Source organism: Ipomoea triloba, chromosome 4, assembly GCF_003576645.1.
Source record: "Ipomoea triloba cultivar NCNSP0323 chromosome 4, ASM357664v1".
Taxonomy (NCBI): domain Eukaryota; kingdom Viridiplantae; phylum Streptophyta; class Magnoliopsida; order Solanales; family Convolvulaceae; genus Ipomoea; species Ipomoea triloba.
In genome coordinates this window covers 9,427,284-9,444,937 of record NC_044919.1, presented here as the reverse complement: position 1 = coordinate 9,444,937, position 17,654 = coordinate 9,427,284, and the positions used below count along the sequence as shown (strand labels likewise).

The following is a 17,654-nucleotide window of genomic DNA, read 5'->3' as shown; positions in this document are numbered from 1 at the left end:
ACATAAAATCTAAACTACACGTTCACAAAAACTATACTATATATGTTAATAAAACCAAAACTAAAAGTACATAAGCTTTAAAATATAGATATATCATTGGTAATGGCAATACTCTATTCTATGTCTATAATAAATGTTATATAGGTTAATAAAATTAAAGCGTAAACTACATAAACTTAAACTACAAGAACATCATACATAGTAGCAGAACTATGTTCTATGTCCACATGCAATATCTATTATAAATGTTCACAATAGCATAACTATGTTCTATGTCCACAATATCTATTATAAATGTTCATAAAAATAAAGTGTAAAGTACATAAACTTTAAATTATATGAATATCATATATGTAATGGCTATACTATATTCTATGTTCATAATATCTATTATAAATGTTTATAAACTAAAGCGCAAGGTACATAAACTTTAAATTACATAAAGAGAAAATTACACTGTTAGTCCTATGACTATAGAGGTCTTGCTAATTGCAATATTTAACTTTAAAAGCTAACAATTTAATTCCGTAACTATGCAATTTTTAACAAATTTGGTCCTCTGTCCAAATGTCATCGGAAAAATATAAACTTTTTTTAATTATTTAATCATGAGGGCAAATAGGTCATTTCAAGTCATTTCTTCTTCTTCCTTGCCCATTATGCTGCTGAATATAGGGTGAAAGACTGAAATGGGAACGCAAGTGCCATAATTGACAAATTAGGGAACTCGAAGGATGTTGGACTAAAGTGGGAAAAACTCCTTTGGGAAATGCGTTTGGTGGTAGAAACGCATTTCCCAAATGCATTCCATTTTTATTTTCTTTTTTTTAAATATGGGATTTGAAAGCATTTCTCAAACGCGTGTATGGTATAAGATACACTAAACGCATGTAACAAATGCGTTCAACGTATACAAAACCACACACGTGCGAAATGCGTTAAGTTAGCCGGTGCCGGCTGTACTCCGGCCACCAAAAAATACAAGGAACGCATTTCTCAAATGCGTTCCTCGTATATACAATGAACGCATTTGTGAAATGCGTTTATGCGTCGGGTTTTCCATTTTATGCGTCAGACAGCATGCAAAATAATATGGACGTTGTCAGAAGGGTGATATATGATTTCAAAGAGTTATGATTTGTTATTTTTTTTTACAAATGCGTTCATTGTATATACGTAAAGGGGTGTGGGCTGATATCATAATGGAAAACCCGACGCATAAACGCATTTCACAAATGCGTTCATTGTATTTGTTGGGCCGAATGTTGCAAAATGGTTTGGCCCAACACATGGGGTGTGGGCTGATATCGTAATGGAAACCCCGACGCATAAACGCATTTCACAAATGCGTTCCTTGTATTTTTTGCACCGGCTAACTTAACGCATTTGAGAAATGCGTTCCTCGTATGATACGAGGAACGCATTTCGCACGTGTGTGGTTTTGTATACGTTGAACGCATTTGTTACATGTGTTTAGTGTATCTTATACCATACACGCGTTTGGGAAATGCTTTCAAATCCCATATTTAAAAAAAATTAAATAAAATAAAAATGGAACGCATTTGGGAAATGCATTTCTGCCACCAAACGCATTTCCCAAAGGAGTTTTTCCCACTTTAGTCCAACATCCTTCGAGTTCCCTAATTTGTCAATTATGGCCCTTGCGTTCCCATTTCAGTCTTTCACCCCCTGAATATACTGGTGTTGCTTCTTCAATGGATTCTACCGGTGTTGGTAGATCAGAAATGATCATCAACTTGGCTCAAAGGCTCCGTTTGTATAAACCCGATCGAACTCCCACTGAACCCATCAGCAATTCATGTGAAAACCTGAGGATTCAAGGAGACTCTGTAGAGGAGAAACCTCCCAAACAGATATGTTTATACAAACCAGATATGAAGTTGCATTGCCTGGAGGGAAAGTCGAAGAAGGAGATGCCAATGATATTGAGACAGCTTTGAGGGAGGCTAAGGAGGAGATAGGATTAGACCCTTCACTAGTTCACTTGTGGATGTTGTCTTTGTTCTTGAATCCTTCACAAATAAGGTAAAGCTTGTAGCTTTAATGGAGGTCCCAATATTTTGGTGCTTTTTAACTAGTTGTCACTGTTCTTGAATTCTTTACAAGTAAGGTGAAGCCTGCAACTTTAAGGAAGAAGAAGAAATGATGTGAAATAACTGATTTGCTATCATGATTAAATAATTAAAAATAGTTTATATTTTTAGTGACATTTAGTGGGTGATTTGGTCTGGAGGACCAAATTTGTTAAAAACTGCATAGTTACGGAACTAAATTGTTAGTTTTTAAAGTCAAGTACTGAAATTAGCAAGACCTCAATAATCATAGAATTGAAAGTGTAATTTTCTCTAACAGAGACATCATGTAGACTAGCAGTAATCTGTTCTATGTCAATAATATATGTTATAAATGTCCATAAAGCTAAAACATATAGTACATAAATTTTAAACTACATGTACATCATTTGTAATTACAATCACTCTGTTCGATGTCCATAATATCTACAATTGAGATTGCAATGCTATTGAACTATTATTGCAGATTCATAAAACATATATTATAGGTTCAAAACAAACGATTCTACATTTTCACAAAAACAATACCACAGTTGCACAGTGTTATACCACTAACTAAAAATGATTAGAAATGCAATACTAATCTTAACACATTAAAACCTAAATTCAAACAAGTAAATCATAATTTGATGAAACAAGCAAATCATAAAAGTAAAATGCTAATAACTTGAGTACTTGACCGAGCTGATCAAGGACCCTTGTGTGCGGCATGTACAGGCAAAGGATGAAAACCTAGAGACAGGATAACTCACGATTTACCTCCTCAACGACTCTTGGGAAGGATTGGGGACTTAAGATTAGTCTTGGGAATATCAAAAAAAAGACAAGCATGTGAACCAAAAATTGAAACACAAATTAAAACAAAACAAATCCAAGGTAATAGAAAAACCTGGAAACGAAAGAGGTTCATCAACACTCAATTCTAACTAATCACTTGCACAGTCCACAATTTCGACAACTCACAACAATGATATCAACAAGGGGAATAGTTGCAGTAATGGTTTAAGAAAAATTGACGAAGGAGAACACGCAGAGAGAATATGGGCACGGAATATGATTTAGGAAATTTGGGAAGATGATGGCGAAACACACACAAAGAAGAGGAGCCATATTAATATGAAACATAATTAATTATGGACCAGAATCCATCAAGATAGACCCTGGTTCAGCTTATAATTTGGGTATAACTATGTGTTTTATTTAAGATTTGGGCCGGAACTCGATGCCTTCAACAATGAGACCGCTCTTCCAATTCAGGTCCCAGATCTCAATAAGCCGCGCTTCTACATCGCCGTCGTCTCCTCGGTCATTATAAAAGCTGCCCATTTCCACCTCCATCCATCCGTCGCTTCTCTCTCGGGGAAGCTCATTGGAAGTCTGAGAACCACCACTAGGTTCGCCGCCAAACAAATTCACCCAGTTAGCTCGATTTTCTGCCTCCTCATCGCTCTCTTGACTAACGAATCTAACCAATGATTTTGCCGATTCAAGGCCGTAGGCCGTGTCTGATAATCTGAACACTAGATAAGCTGCGTAATCTGTGGTTGCAGAGAGCATATTAGTTGCAATGACCGCCCGAATATCAAGCCAGCAAACGGACCGGAGATTAGCCACCTCTGAGAACCTGTTGTTGAGCTTCTTAGCAAAGCTTTCGAAAATACAAAGACTGATAAAGATGAATGAAATAACGGAGAAAACCTAGAGTTAGGGTGAGATTTCAATTCCCAGTAAAATTGTTTGTTTCCCCATGTAATATCCAGCTCTCTTGCTGCTACCATGAAGCACTTCTTCCCAGTCCTTTTATCAAGTGAAAAGCTCTGTTTGATTCACATCCAAATCAAGATATGGTGATAATTATAAACGAAATTAATCGGGGAAAAAGAAAAAGGGCGGCGCACCAGTTTGGTTCCGTCATCGAGGAGAATCGGAGAGTTGCAGAGGGCGGAGTAAAGCTCTTTCTTGTTAGAATACACCACCGGAGACCTCGATCTTAAGAGGATACCGTTAAGATCTAGCGGAAGAAATTTGGTCCAAACAGAGTCCGACTCGGCCGCCGCCTTGAATCCCTTCGAGATCACCGATAATCTGGCGGCATCGACTGGCGACGTGAGCGAAATGATGTCGGATATGAAGCCTTCCGGCAAGGATGCGAAAAAGTCAATCAGTACCACTAAGCTCCGATCCGCCATTCCCCTTCCTAGGGTTTCGTCGTTAGGTAAATTGGGAAAACCCTCTCCCAAGACAAAAGTGGGGCCTTGGCCATCCTCACCCATAAAAAGGTTGAAAACTTGAAATTATAAATTTATCACTTTGTTTCTCAAAAAAAAAAATTTTTATCACTTTGGAAATTATTTTTCCTTCTACAAATGAAAATCAATATTTTAGTCGTTCAATTATTTTTAGTCAATTTAGTTTCTATTTTCAATTCTAATTAATTTGATCTTCAAATTATTTAAAATTTTATCAATTAAATTATTTTAATATTAAATTAATAAAATTTTAAAATGTGAAAATCACTATGTTGGACCGGAAAGAGTTTAATTGACGAAATCCTAAACAATTCAATGACCAAATTGGTTGAAATTGAAAATTAAGGATTACATTGACAATTGTTTCTTTGAGGAATCAAAATGGTGATTAACTCTTGTACAAAAATATGAATATGATTTTTGTGCTTTTATGGGTCTTGCGATAAAGATTTTTTTATTTATTCTATACCATTCAAACTTTTTAAAAAGTTTTATTGTATATATATTAATGTAAATCCAAATTTCTTTTCAAGGCAATTTATTGTGTAGACCACGGTCCAAAATGATGTCATTTTGATGTTAAAAAAAAAATTACTCTACACATATGTTAGAATAATGAACATTCTGGAATAAGATAATATACTTTATGCATTAAAATAATGTATTTTATGCATTAGAATAATGTATTTTATATACATTAGAATAATGAAATTTTTAGACTAAGATAATATATTTTATGAGTTAGAATAGTGCATTTTATTAGTTAGAATAATGTATAATATATTTTATGTGTTAGAATAATTAAATTTTTTAGGTAAGATACTGTATTTTATGAGTTAGAATATACATTATTCTAATTCATAAAATGTATTATTCTAATATATAAAGTAACCACACTCATAAAATGTATTATTTTAATACATAAAGTAACCACGGCCCACGCAATAATAATTGTCTTTTAAACTATTGTTATACACTTATACCATGGAATTTTCTTTTTCTTTTTTTTTTTATAAATTAATATATAAAAATATACCATTAAAAGTATTAATTAAGATAGTTTAAATGAAACTTATATAAATATTTTTTAATGTTTTAAATTAACATATAATTATATGATTATATTAAGTCACTGTCTTAAATTTACTTTTAATATACTATAAGTTCACTTTCGCCAACTACTATGTAGTCTAATAGCACATTTGCTATCATTCTAAATGGGTGATCACAAAATCGAACATCAAATACTTTACCTTGTAAAGAATTATGAGTGTTTCAAAAAAATATTATAAATTCATTTAAAAAAACATTAAATAAGTTAAAATAGGTTCATTTTCAACTACTACTTTTTTTTTTAGTAATATTGACTCTGTTATAATGTAGTATCTGTTCATAGCTACTTTCTCAACCAAACTACTACTTAATGCTTATTTTCACAACTATAAGTCTATAATGCAACTACATTGTAATGATGGATCTCAAATATATTCATTAATGAAATGTTGTAGGTTCATTTTCACAACATTGGTAGTTGATTTATACAATATTGAATATTCATCTTCACAATAATAAAGTCATTACATCAAAATATTAATGACCTAAAATATGTTTATTAAGATAATACTTGGGGCTCATAATCACAATGTAAAAGGTTCATTTATTAATTTTGCAAGTTCATTAGCAAACAATTAAGATTTAAAATGTCAAGATCTTGTGATATAGTGGCATCCAGTTGCACTCCCATATAGAAGGGAGTGGCATTACGTTTGTATACATATTATATATATATATATATATATATATATATAATTTTTAGAATTAAAATTTTAGTTTTTAAAATTAAAATTACACTAATATAAGACTTTAACTAAGAATTATCCCCGTCCCGCCTAATTCTCCGTGAAGAGGGGGATGCGGACGAGGACGGGGGCGGAATTTCAGGGACGGGGAGTATAGTCCCTACCCCTGCCCCATTGTCATCCCTAGGTTGAAAAAGTAGCTATGAACACTGACTACATTGTAAGAGAGTCAGTAGTACTAAAAAAATTAAGATATAAAATATATTAATATGAGTATCATCAAAAGATCTCAATGAAATATTTTTAATCATATATTTTGTAAAATTAATTTTATTTTTAAAAAAAGAATAATATGTGTAAATAATATTATACACATGTCATTTTAATGAATATATATAGTATTGGTATAATAACCTTACAGTATTATAGTAATATATCATAATTAATTGTATTTTTAAATAGACATAAAATATTGTACAGTTTATTCTCTTACAAATTACAATGTAATATCATAACTACTTTCCCAACATACTGAAGCATAAAGAGTCATCCGGAGATTAAACATATATATAATTTACCTAACCACAAGATCATTAGCTCATGCTTCATGATATAATTTGCCTCTTTTCAATGTAGGACATGCAAAAACCACTTTTGAAGATCTCTCTTCAATTTTTCAAAAAAAAAAAAAAAAGAAGATCTCTCTTCAATTCAAATTAGGCCGGAACTCAATGCCTTCAACAATGAGACCGCTCTTCCAGTTAAGGTCCAAGGTCTCAATGAGCCGCGCTTCCACATCGCCGTCGTCGTCTCCTCCGTCGACGAAAAAGCTGCCCATTTCCACCTCCATCCACCCGTCGCCTCTCTCCCGGCAAAGCTGCCCTCCAAATTCCCTTGTGAATCCACGTCTGTGAAACTGGGCGCCGCATAATATCACCCGATTAGCTCGCATTTCCGCCTCCTCCACGCTCTCTCGGCTGGCGAATCTAACCACCGCATTTGCTGGTTCAGAGCCGTAGGGGTTGTCTGGTAATCTGAACACAAGATAAGCTGCGTAGTTTGTGGTTTTAGAGAGCGTTTGAGCTGCGATCTTGCCCCGAATATCAAGCCGGCAGATTGACCGGAGACTAGCCACACTTGAGAATCTGCCGTTGAGCTTATATCGTATCAGCAAAGTTTTCGAAGATTCAAAGATTATGGATGAGGGAATGAAAGAAATTAGGGAGAAAACCTGGAGTCAGGGTGAGATTTCAATACCCAGTAACTCCGATTGTTCCCCCAACTAATATTCAGCTCTCTTGCCGCTATCATGAAGCACTTCTTCCCGCTCCTTTTATCAAGTGAAAAGCTCTGTTTCATTTACAATTTCACATCCCAATCAAATGGTCATATATAGACTCTACTTGGTAGTCTTTTTTTTTATTACACTGTGTTAGAATGCAGTATCTTTCATAACTAATTTCTTAACATATTGAAATAGTCTATATTGATTTTATAACTATTTTTTTAACTTACTGAAACAAAAAGAGTCAATAAGACTCGAACTCACCTCTTACATACGAGAGTGCAATCCTATAGCACTAGACCACAAAATCTTGGCCTATTTGACCGTCTCTAATTGAAATGTTTGTTGAAAATTGAAAAATTAGTAGTTAATAAATTAATTAATTAAAATTAACATATGCCAATGATCTTGTGGTCCAGTGGCATCAAACCCTTCCCTCTATGAGGGAGGTGGTGGGTTCGAAAAAAAAATATTAGGTTGAGAAAGTAGTTATGAACAAATACTGCATTGTAATAGAGTTAGTAGTATTCAAAAAAAAAATTAAAATTAACATATCAAAGATCACGTGGTCCAGTGACATCAAGTTGCTCTCTTATACAGGAAGACTAAATTTTTATTTTTTATCAAACAAAGTTTATAATAAATAAATTATAAAATTTACTAAACATAGAAATGAATAAATAACTCTACCAAGCATAGTCATACGTAGAAATGAATAAATGGGGGAAAAAGAAAAGGGGCGGTGCACCAGTTTGCCTCCGTCGAGGAGAATGGGAGAGTTGCAGAGGGAGAAGTAAAGCTCTTTGGCGTTGGAATACACCACCGGAGACACCGATCTCGAGATGATATCGGCGAGATCCGGCGGAAGGAGTCTATACCAAACAGTTTCCGACTCGGCCGCCGCCCTGAACGCCTTCGTCGTCGCCGATAATCTCGCCGCGTCTTCCGCCGACGTGCACGAAAGGATTTCGGCTATGCAGCCTTCCGGCAAGGTTGCGAAATAGTCCATCCCGTCGGAAAAATGAAGCGATCATAGATGACACGCACAAAGATAGACTAAGCTTGGCTGCGTAGCTTCGACGGAGAAGACTTTGACGACATGCCTTCTTAGTAAAGAAGAAATGGGAAAAGTCTCTCCCATGAAAGAGGACAAAAGACCAAAAGTGGTTTAGTCTTTACATGAAAATGGATTTAAATTGCATTTTCTTTAGGGGTTCTTTGGTTCAAGGAAATGTTAACTTAGGAAATATTAATAAATTACTACAAATGTTAGATTATGGTAATACTAGATTTGTATGCTTAGTTAAAATTGAGGTATGTAATATAAATTTTAGTTTGGTTGAAGAGTTGTTGTTTTTGTTATGATGTATATTTTATTTTAATACCCTTAATATATGCTAGGTATTTTAATACTATATGAAGTTTAAAGGTGATATTTTATTTTTCACAAAATTTTTAAAAATATATATATAACATAGGTGTTGCAATTAAGCACCTTTTGTAATGTATTTTGGAAGTACTTTACGAAAAATGCTTTTAAGCACTTTCCGTAAGGGAGGTGCTACAATTAAACACCACTCATACGGTGCTTTCAAAGCACCTTACAAGAGGTGCTGCTTTTAACCGCCTCTAGTAAGGGGTGCTTAATTTCACTTAGCACCTTACTGAAAGACCAAATACTATAATAATATATATTGTTTGAGTCATTTCCAGTTTTGGTCCTACTGTTATTGGGGCATTGCCAATTTTAGTCCACTTCATTAATTTTTGCCACATTGCGGCCAGTCTTATTTAGTCATTGCCACATTGCGGCCAATCTTATTTAGTCATTGCCACTTTTAGTCCACCATTAAAATTTTCGTCAAATAACCATCCAAAACAGGGGTATTTTGATATTTTCATGCTTTGATCATATCATTTACCATTTGTAGTGGTTTTCCTTACAGACTTTCATCTAATGAAGAGATCTGGCAAAAGCCATGGCTTTGTAATGTGGCTCACATGGCTTTCGCCGGACCTCTTCAATGGATGAAAATGTGAAAGGAAAACCACCGCAAAGGGTCAAGTAGATGACCAAAGCATGAAAATACCAAAAATACCCCTATTTTAGACGGCAATTTGACAAAAATTTTAACGGTGGACTAAAAGTGGCAAACACTAAATAAGACTGGTCACAATGTGGCAAAAACTAATGAAGTGGACTAAAATTGGCAATGCTCCAATAACAGTAGGACCAAAAATGAAAATGACTCATATTGTTTACATTAGAGTTAATTTTATTTTTTGTCTTATATTTGGTGACAATTCACTTTTAGTCGTTTTTATTAGAACATTCACTTTTGGTTCTAGTATTATTGTAGCATGACCATTTTTTATCATTTATCAATAAAACAGTTTGAATATCGTTAAACAAAATAACATTTTGTTTAATTTTCACAAAACTTGAAAATAATCATTTTGATTATATTGAAAACAATCATTTTTATTTTATATTAATTATTTAATATTTAGAATATGTACTAAGTATTTATTTATTTTAATTTTCATATTGGACATTAATTAATCTCGAAATGAGCAGATTATAACTAGTATTTTTAAGATAGATTTATAATACCAACAAGGTAAATGAGTAATTAGGTAAAATTTACAAATTTTCTAACTACCTAAGGTTTCATCCTTAGAGCATCCTCAATGGTGTAATTTTTTTGTTACATTTTTTCTTTCTTACAAAGTTCGGAGGGAGGGATGAGAAAAAATTTGGAGGGATGTGGGGGAGGGGAATCAACATAATTTTTTCTCTCATTTTATTTTTTTCACGTAAGGCTCACAAAAAAAATTATCACTTGAACGAGCATTACTTCTCTCCTCTCTCTCTCATATTTTCTCTCTCCGTCACATTGTAAAAGAACTTGACAAAAACTCAACAAAAGCTACCACTCTGATTGCTTTTAGACAGGAAGAATGACTTTTCTACTTTTTATTGAATTATTATATTTCTAGTTTACCAAAACTTTATGCACATCAACCATAAAAATAACTTTTTTCACCTTTTAAATTGCCAAAAAAAAAAAAAAAACTTTCTTAACTGTCAATCAGCTTCTAAATCACCTCTTAAAAATACTCTCATCACCCACCATGATCTTATTGAAAGAAAACGAAGGGAAGATTGGAGGAAAGTATCACATTATATGACTATTTTGCCTAGAACATTCTTAATTACCTTAGACAAAAATGTGTATAATTATATATATATATATATTATTATAATAAAATATATAATTATAATATTTTAATTTATGATTTTGTATTTTTTTATAAATAATAATAACAAGGAAAATGACAGTTTTACTCCATTATTTATACCTAAATTATAGACTCAGTCCATGAATTATTATCCATACAAATTTTTCCCTTTATTATGTTGAAAGTGGTATTTCCAATTTATATATTACTTATAAATTTTGTTAACATTAACAATTTCTTTTGAATTTCTAAAATATTAAAGGACATATTGGTCATTTTGTAAAATTTTCTCAAATTCCCTCCATGAATCTTCATCGATACATTATTCTTACCATAAAACGCTTGGTAAATACTTGTTTGTCTTGATTGAAGAAGAATTTGAGAAGAAAAAATGTCATGAAGAATATTACTTAGGATTGAAGATATACCAAATTGTAAGTTTAATATATTAGTTTATTACAAATTTTCCTATTACTCTTTTTGATATCTTATTGAGTTCAAATCAGTTCATACCTTAATGAGTAATATATGCAATTTAGTTATTTTAATATGTTAATTGAATGTGTATTTGTGTGTAGAGGTTAATATAAAAAAGCGAATGCAATTGATTATTATTTTAATCTAAATAGTATTTTTATGCATTATTATATTTCGTTAGACATGCAATCTTTTTTTTCACCGTATCATGACATTGGTTTTAGATTTAGTGGAAGTTGAGTGCATGGGATAATGCAAATAATAAAATACATACATACATATATATACTAATTGGTGGAGGCTAGATAATATATATATATATTAAATTATCCAAATTATAAAGTATTGCTGTACAACATCGATTGTCCTCGCCGGACAGCGGGTGTTGTATTCTTTATGAACAGGGTGAGGACAACCAATGTTGTAATCTTCTTCTTTTTAAAAAAAAAATTCTAATAAACAAATAAAAAGTTTTTTTTTTATAAAACAAAATAAAAATATTTTAAAAATACACGTGTCAATTATTTGAATAAGTAACCTGCTAAATAGGTTAATTTGAACTTAATTGAACAATTTTACCGATTTAGAGAATTTTAATAAAACTTTTTTTTTTAATATTTAGAAGACTGAATTGCACTATGCAGGGTCAATTTGACAATTTTCCCTTCTACTTATACTCTATTTTTCACACAGCAAGGAGACAAATTAAATGATAACGACCCACATGAATATTTATCACAATCTTTTTAATGAATACTCCGTGTATTAAGCAAGACCATATTGTATCAGAGGGTAGCCAGTTTTTTGTCATTTAGGGCGGAACTCAAAGCCTTGAACAATGAGAACCCTCTTCCATTCGAAGGGCCAGAGCTCAGTGAACTGCGCTTCCACATCGCCGTCGTCTCCGGCGTCGTTGTAAAAGCTACCCATTTCCACCTCCATCCATCCGTCACTTCTCTCCCGGCGAGTACTACGGTTAAATAGATGGACCAGATTATCAGCTCCATTTTGTGCATCATCCTCCTCGCTCTCTTGACTAACCAATCTAACTAACGCTTTTGATAATTGAAGGCCATAAGCGCTGCCTGCGAATCTGAACACTAGATAAGCTGCGTAATTTGTGGTTGCAGAGAGCATGTTGGTTGCGATCTTGCCCCGAATATCAAGCCAGATGATTTTCCGGATAACAGCCACCTCTGAGAACCTGCCCTTACTAGAATTCCAACATACAAAGTCAAACTGGATGACTAGAGTTTGTCCATAATTAACTATTAACTATTTATATAAAGCATATATATATTGATGTGATAAATGATATATCATTCAAATTAAACCCCTAACATTTAAAGAGAAATTATATGTCTTACCATCTAAGTTAACTTACCATTTAAAAAAGTTAACTTATCATTCAGTAAAATTTATGTAAACTTCGTATTTATAAATTAATTTTGTATATAAGGGATATATACATACAATATAGGAGATAGGGTGCGGAAAGTTGGTCTCATTGTCGGCACTATGAATTCGCCCGTGCTCATCTAAGGTTTTGAGTTAAAGTAAACAACAAACTTTATTTTACAGGTCTAACTTCCACTGTTACGAAATTAGGTTTCTTGTCGGTAACCAGTGTTACAAAAATCTAACATAGGCACCGATTAATCGACGCCACGCCTAGGCGCTAGGCTTTGACCGGCCGCCTAGTGTATCACCATAATCGGTGGTCTAGGTGACAGGCCGGCTAGGCGGCCAAATAGGCCTCTTAGGCACTAATTAGGTCGCCAATCGGCCGATTAACTATTGTTACCTTCTTTTTTAAAATGAATTATTTCACATATCATTTTGAACGAAATAACATTAAATTATTCAAACTGTAGATGTTTTTAGGTTAAAATTTAATATTTTAGTATAACTATTAAAGTATTAAATAATTTATAATTATAAGCTTTAAAAAATTTTTAAAAAAAATTATACACATTTAAAAAACAATACACAGACGCCCCCAAGAACTTCATGAGCTCCTACCTATTTTTTCAACCATGTGAACACCATTAGAGTATATATTTATAATTTATATATATGAAACAAAGGGGCTGGGAAAACCTACCTGGAGTCAGGGAGAGATTCCCATTGGCAGCTACCGTCACCGAGTCCCCAAAAAATCTGTAGTTGTCTTGCTGCTATCAGAAAGCACTTCTTCCCACTCCTTGGATCAAGTGAAAAGCTCTGTTTGAAGAACAGGACAATCGAATCAGTAATTAGAAATGAATTAATGGGGGGAAATTAAAAGAAAAGCGCACCAGTTTGGCTCCGTCGTCAAGGAGAATGGGAGAGTTGCAGAGAGTGAAGTAAAGCTCTTTCTTGCTGGAATACACCACCGGAGACACCGATCTTGAGATGATATCGGTGAGACGTGGCGGAAGAAATCTGTCCCAAACAGAGTCCGATTCGGCCGCCGCCTTGAACCCCTTCGACACCGCCGATAATCTCGCGGTATCCTCCGGCGACGCGAGCGAAAGGATTTCGGATATGCAGCCCTCCGGCAAGTGTGCGAAATAGTCCATCCTTGGCAAGAACCTCCGATCCCCCCCCTCACTTTGGAAAAACGAATAAAAAATAATTATAACCTTCTCTGCCAAGTATTTTGACTAAATTTCAAACTAAGAAGAAGACTTTGACGACATAACTTATTGATGAAGAAATGGGAAGAGACTATCGCCGTGTAGAATCATACGTGTTAACAGGACGTTTGGTTGGCTGAAACGTAGAAATTCAAATTTTACATTATTTTATAAGTTTGATAGAATTTTTGAGAATTTAAAAATATTAAAATGTCCTTAATAATAATAGAGTTAATTTTATTTTTGGTCTTAGATTTATAAGTGGCAGTTCATTTTTAATTTTATAATTTCATTTTTTCCTTTTCATTTACCAACAAATTGAAATTTATAAGGGAGCCTTATGAACTTCAATTCTACAAATAAAGAGAATTGTAATTCCGTTCAATCAAGCAATGTTCAGCAAAAAATTATGTTATGGTTGAATTACAAACAAATCCTAATAAATTGGAAGACTGGAGGAGTCAGCTTCGACTCGGCTACGATTTTGAGTACCTAGTGGCAAAGGCAATTGGTTAACTAGATCGCTGGAGTGGCTGTCAGTGTCTAGCAGTCGACTAGGTTGGCCAACTAGCTCTGTAATTGAGTATTTATGAGTGCTTTTATTAGTAGGTTGTATGTATAAATACCCTCATAAGCACAATATTGAGAGTTTGATTTTTCTAACTATTTAGAAATAATGACCATTTTAGTCACTCAATTATATTAGAATAGTCAACCCAATCTCTTAATTGTACATATGATCACATTTAGTCTCTTAAGAATGACCATTTTAGTCACTCGCGTGAAGCTCCTTTAGCCATGCTCCGACCCCATCCCGCTATCTAAGACCTCGACCGTAGACTTCATGAATAACATGTTGGACATATATGAAAGAGAAAAGCATGAGCAGGCAACTTTTGTTGCTCAGTAAGCCTTGTTTCTTGGGCCCGTTGAAGAAGCAGTTCCCGTCTATCAACCCCGTCCCATTGAAGAAGTGGTTAACTCGCAGCGAAACTCTAGTTCTTGCAAATAAGAATGACAATGGGGCATGGCGTAGGGATATATTCTTTGCGCCCGTACCCCGCGTGGATAATGAAATTTATACCCCCATGTCTGTCCCCACAGGGTTTTTGCGGGGATAATACTCAACCCGTAACTTTAATCACACATAAATTTAATGAAAAAATTATAACTACAATTTAATTACCGCATGATTTTTTTTATAAGTTTGAACGTATCTAAAAACATAATAAATGTGAATGAATGTTATACCCCTCATTTATGTCTGTTTTTTTTGTACATTATGCTATAAAAGTTGTACTACATAATATTTTGGACAAATATACCCCTACTGTTATAACTTCGGTTATCTTTTCCACTATTGTTACTATGCACATGCATCCACCATATATTTTCTTATCTTCTTCAATAATAATAATAATAATAATATATACACATTAAATATTAGAGTTATATGTTAGTTATTTTTTAAAACATAAATATCCAATTTATAAAAATATTTTTTACATTATTATTATTATTATTATATTAAAATTTAAATAAATTCAAAATTTTAATACAAAATATTAATATTGGGCACATATTTTTTGCGCATGCGCATAAGAAAAACTAGTTATACATGTACATGTCAATGCAATAATTTTTATTAAAGGATTGAATCAGTTTGTAATATCTTGATTATAATAGGGAAATTGTAATTTTCCCCCCTCCATAATATGTCAATTATCAATGTCACCCCTGAATTATTAGTGATGTAAATGTTACCCCTCAATTTTCAAAAACGGTACATATATTGCCCCTCCCGTAACGAAAGAGGGGCAATACTTACACCACGGGAGGGGCAATATATGTACCTTTTTGAAAATTTAGGGGCAACATTTACACCACTAATAATTCAGGGGTGACATTGATAATTGGCAAAAAAGTGCCAAAAAATTCGCTGGATTTTTTTTCGGCGAGAAGTTGATTGAAAAAGGATAATAGGTAGGTACTTTTCTGTTTAGTTATTTTCAAATTTGAATCAAAATACATTTAGAACTACTCAAATATAAATGAATAGAACAAATTTCACTTTTGGTCTCCTGACTATTATAAATGAATCACATTTGATCATTGACTATTAAATTTTTTTAATTATGTGCATGATTATGCAATTTGTATTACATTTGGTCATCATGTTCAATTTTCCGACCAACTATTGTTGGAAGTGTCCCTTCCAAAAGAAGCAAATGCAGTGCTCTTATAGAAGTGTTCCTTTCGGAAGAAGCAAAAACAATGCTCATTCCGGAAGACAATCGCTATTGGATAGTAGAAACAAATATGATACAAATTATATAGTCATACATCTAATTAGAAAACTAAATTTTAATAGTCAAGAACCAAATATAATCCATGTATAATAAGTTAAGGGATCGATAGTAAAATGTTCTCTAAATGAATATTACCCATACATATGTCAAACTCACATATAATACTCAAAATAACCCCAAAAACTATTTAATGCACATGCATGCTCGTACACACACACAATAATCAAGTATCAGACATGAGAATTTTACAACTACCCGAACTCGTTTCAAGCTCCACTATCAACTATCTAAAGCCATCCTGTTGTATTTTTGTGAATATTTTATATTGCATGACTTAAAATTTTGCAATAATTATATGTTAAATGCTAAAATGGAACACACTAAGTTATAACTTCGCAACTTGATATTAAAACTTGCAAATGAACTATAATTTTGATGAAGCAACGTATATTTTCATCTTCATCTATGTGAAAAATAAAAATCTTGGAAATGAAAAGAAAATGTAAAATAGACACACAATTATAGTGCTTGATCATTGTGTGATTATTTTACTATAGTTCAAAAATTATTAAGGAAAAAATGTTTATATAAAAAATCTCAAAAGAGTTATTTCCTAAATTAGCCCCTCAACTAAAAGTGGTCAATTGACTATTGAAATTTCAAGTTTACCATTGAATTTAATAGTCATTTAACGATTTTCCTAATGAAATATCAAATTAGATACAAAATCAATAATTAAAGGACCAAATTTGCGCCATTTATTTAGTAAACAAGGTAACTATCATTTGGTAAGGTAAATAATGAACAAATAATACGGATTTCATCGGTGAAAGATCTCTTTGTTGTCCTTAAAAAGTATTTAATTAGGTAAATTAATTTAGTAAACAAAGTTAACAAGGTAACTATAAATTAATTTAGTAAACAAAGTTAACAAGGTAACTATCATTAGGTAGGTAAGGTAAGTAATCTATACTATTAATAAAAACAATATCCTCCGTTTTAACTTCCCGTCCAAAACAGACCTATAATATTTTGGTGTGCGTAATATTGTAAAATATTGTAATACAATTTCTATACGTAATACAATTGTAAATTAAAATAGAATTCCTAATAAAATATATTCTTCCCTACGTTCCTATTCGTAATACAATTCTAGACTAGAATTACTAATGGTAATAATTCAGTATATATATTTCTCTGCAATGCAATCTATCTATACTATTAATAAAAACAATATCCTCAGTTTTAACTTCCCGCCCAAAACAGACCTATAATATTATAGATTGCATAATATTGTAAAATATGGTAATACAATTCCTATCCCTAATATAACTGTAAATTAAAATAGAATTCCTAATAAAATATATTATTATCTACGTTCTTATTACGTAATGGTAGTAATTCAATATATATATTTCTCTGCATTAACATGAAAATACTAGTGTACAAATAATACGCATTTCATCGGATGAAAGATCTCTTTGTTGTCCTATAAAAGGACAAATAATTGAAAGGGATTCGATCCCTTGACCTCCTAAGTTGCATATCGAGTCCCTACCAACACGCCACCGGCAACCTTGC

General features: G+C 32.7%; 3 protein-coding genes across 3 annotated transcripts; all 3 read right to left on the bottom strand.

Annotated features, from left to right (window-relative positions):
- Positions 1 to 2,553: 2,553 nt before the first annotated feature.
- On the bottom strand, positions 2,554 to 4,352 carry LOC116017874 (F-box protein At2g02240-like). Its single transcript, XM_031258532.1, has 3 exons — positions 3,992 to 4,352; positions 3,792 to 3,910; positions 2,554 to 3,717 (listed from the first exon to the last, which is right to left on the bottom strand). The coding sequence occupies exons 1-3, from the start codon at positions 4,280 to 4,282 to the stop codon at positions 3,294 to 3,296; spliced, it is 834 nt and encodes a 277-aa protein (XP_031114392.1). The 5' UTR covers positions 4,283 to 4,352; the 3' UTR covers positions 2,554 to 3,293.
- A 2,248-nt stretch (positions 4,353 to 6,600) lies between these two features.
- On the bottom strand, positions 6,601 to 8,583 carry LOC116015477 (putative F-box protein PP2-B12). Its single transcript, XM_031255557.1, has 3 exons — positions 8,175 to 8,583; positions 7,373 to 7,491; positions 6,601 to 7,286 (listed from the first exon to the last, which is right to left on the bottom strand). Exons 1-3 carry the CDS (start codon positions 8,433 to 8,435, stop codon positions 6,848 to 6,850), a joined length of 819 nt encoding a protein of 272 aa, XP_031111417.1. The 5' UTR covers positions 8,436 to 8,583; the 3' UTR covers positions 6,601 to 6,847.
- A 3,145-nt stretch (positions 8,584 to 11,728) lies between these two features.
- Positions 11,729 to 13,787, bottom strand: LOC116017160 (F-box protein At2g02240-like). The gene is made up of 3 exons (XM_031257690.1): positions 13,444 to 13,787; positions 13,251 to 13,369; positions 11,729 to 12,359 (listed from the first exon to the last, which is right to left on the bottom strand). Exons 1-3 carry the CDS (start codon positions 13,705 to 13,707, stop codon positions 11,954 to 11,956), a joined length of 789 nt encoding a protein of 262 aa, XP_031113550.1. The 5' UTR covers positions 13,708 to 13,787; the 3' UTR covers positions 11,729 to 11,953.
- Between the last annotated feature and the right edge of the window lie 3,867 nt (positions 13,788 to 17,654).

Bases quoted from the DNA above. Each gene is read 5' to 3' on its own strand.
- LOC116017874 (XM_031258532.1), bottom strand. From the start codon at position 4,282: ATGGCGGATCGGAGCTTAGTGGTACTGATTGACTTTTTCGCATCCTTG. The intron at 3,911-3,991 runs GTGCGCCGCCCT...TGAATCAAACAG, and splicing joins TCGATGACGGAACCAAACTG to AGCTTTTCACTTGATAAAAG. The intron at 3,718-3,791 runs GTTTTCTCCGTT...GCTCAACAACAG, and splicing joins AAATCTCACCCTAACTCTAG to GTTCTCAGAGGTGGCTAATC.
- LOC116015477 (XM_031255557.1), bottom strand. From the start codon at position 8,435: ATGGACTATTTCGCAACCTTGCCGGAAGGCTGCATAGCCGAAATCCTT. The intron at 7,492-8,174 runs GTGCACCGCCCC...TAAATGAAACAG, and splicing joins TCCTCGACGGAGGCAAACTG to AGCTTTTCACTTGATAAAAG. The intron at 7,287-7,372 runs GTTTTCTCCCTA...GCTCAACGGCAG, and splicing joins AAATCTCACCCTGACTCCAG to ATTCTCAAGTGTGGCTAGTC.
- LOC116017160 (XM_031257690.1), bottom strand. From the start codon at position 13,707: ATGGACTATTTCGCACACTTGCCGGAGGGCTGCATATCCGAAATCCTT. The intron at 13,370-13,443 runs GTGCGCTTTTCT...TTCTTCAAACAG, and splicing joins TTGACGACGGAGCCAAACTG to AGCTTTTCACTTGATCCAAG. The intron at 12,360-13,250 runs GTAGGTTTTCCC...TTGGAATTCTAG, and splicing joins GAATCTCTCCCTGACTCCAG to TAAGGGCAGGTTCTCAGAGG.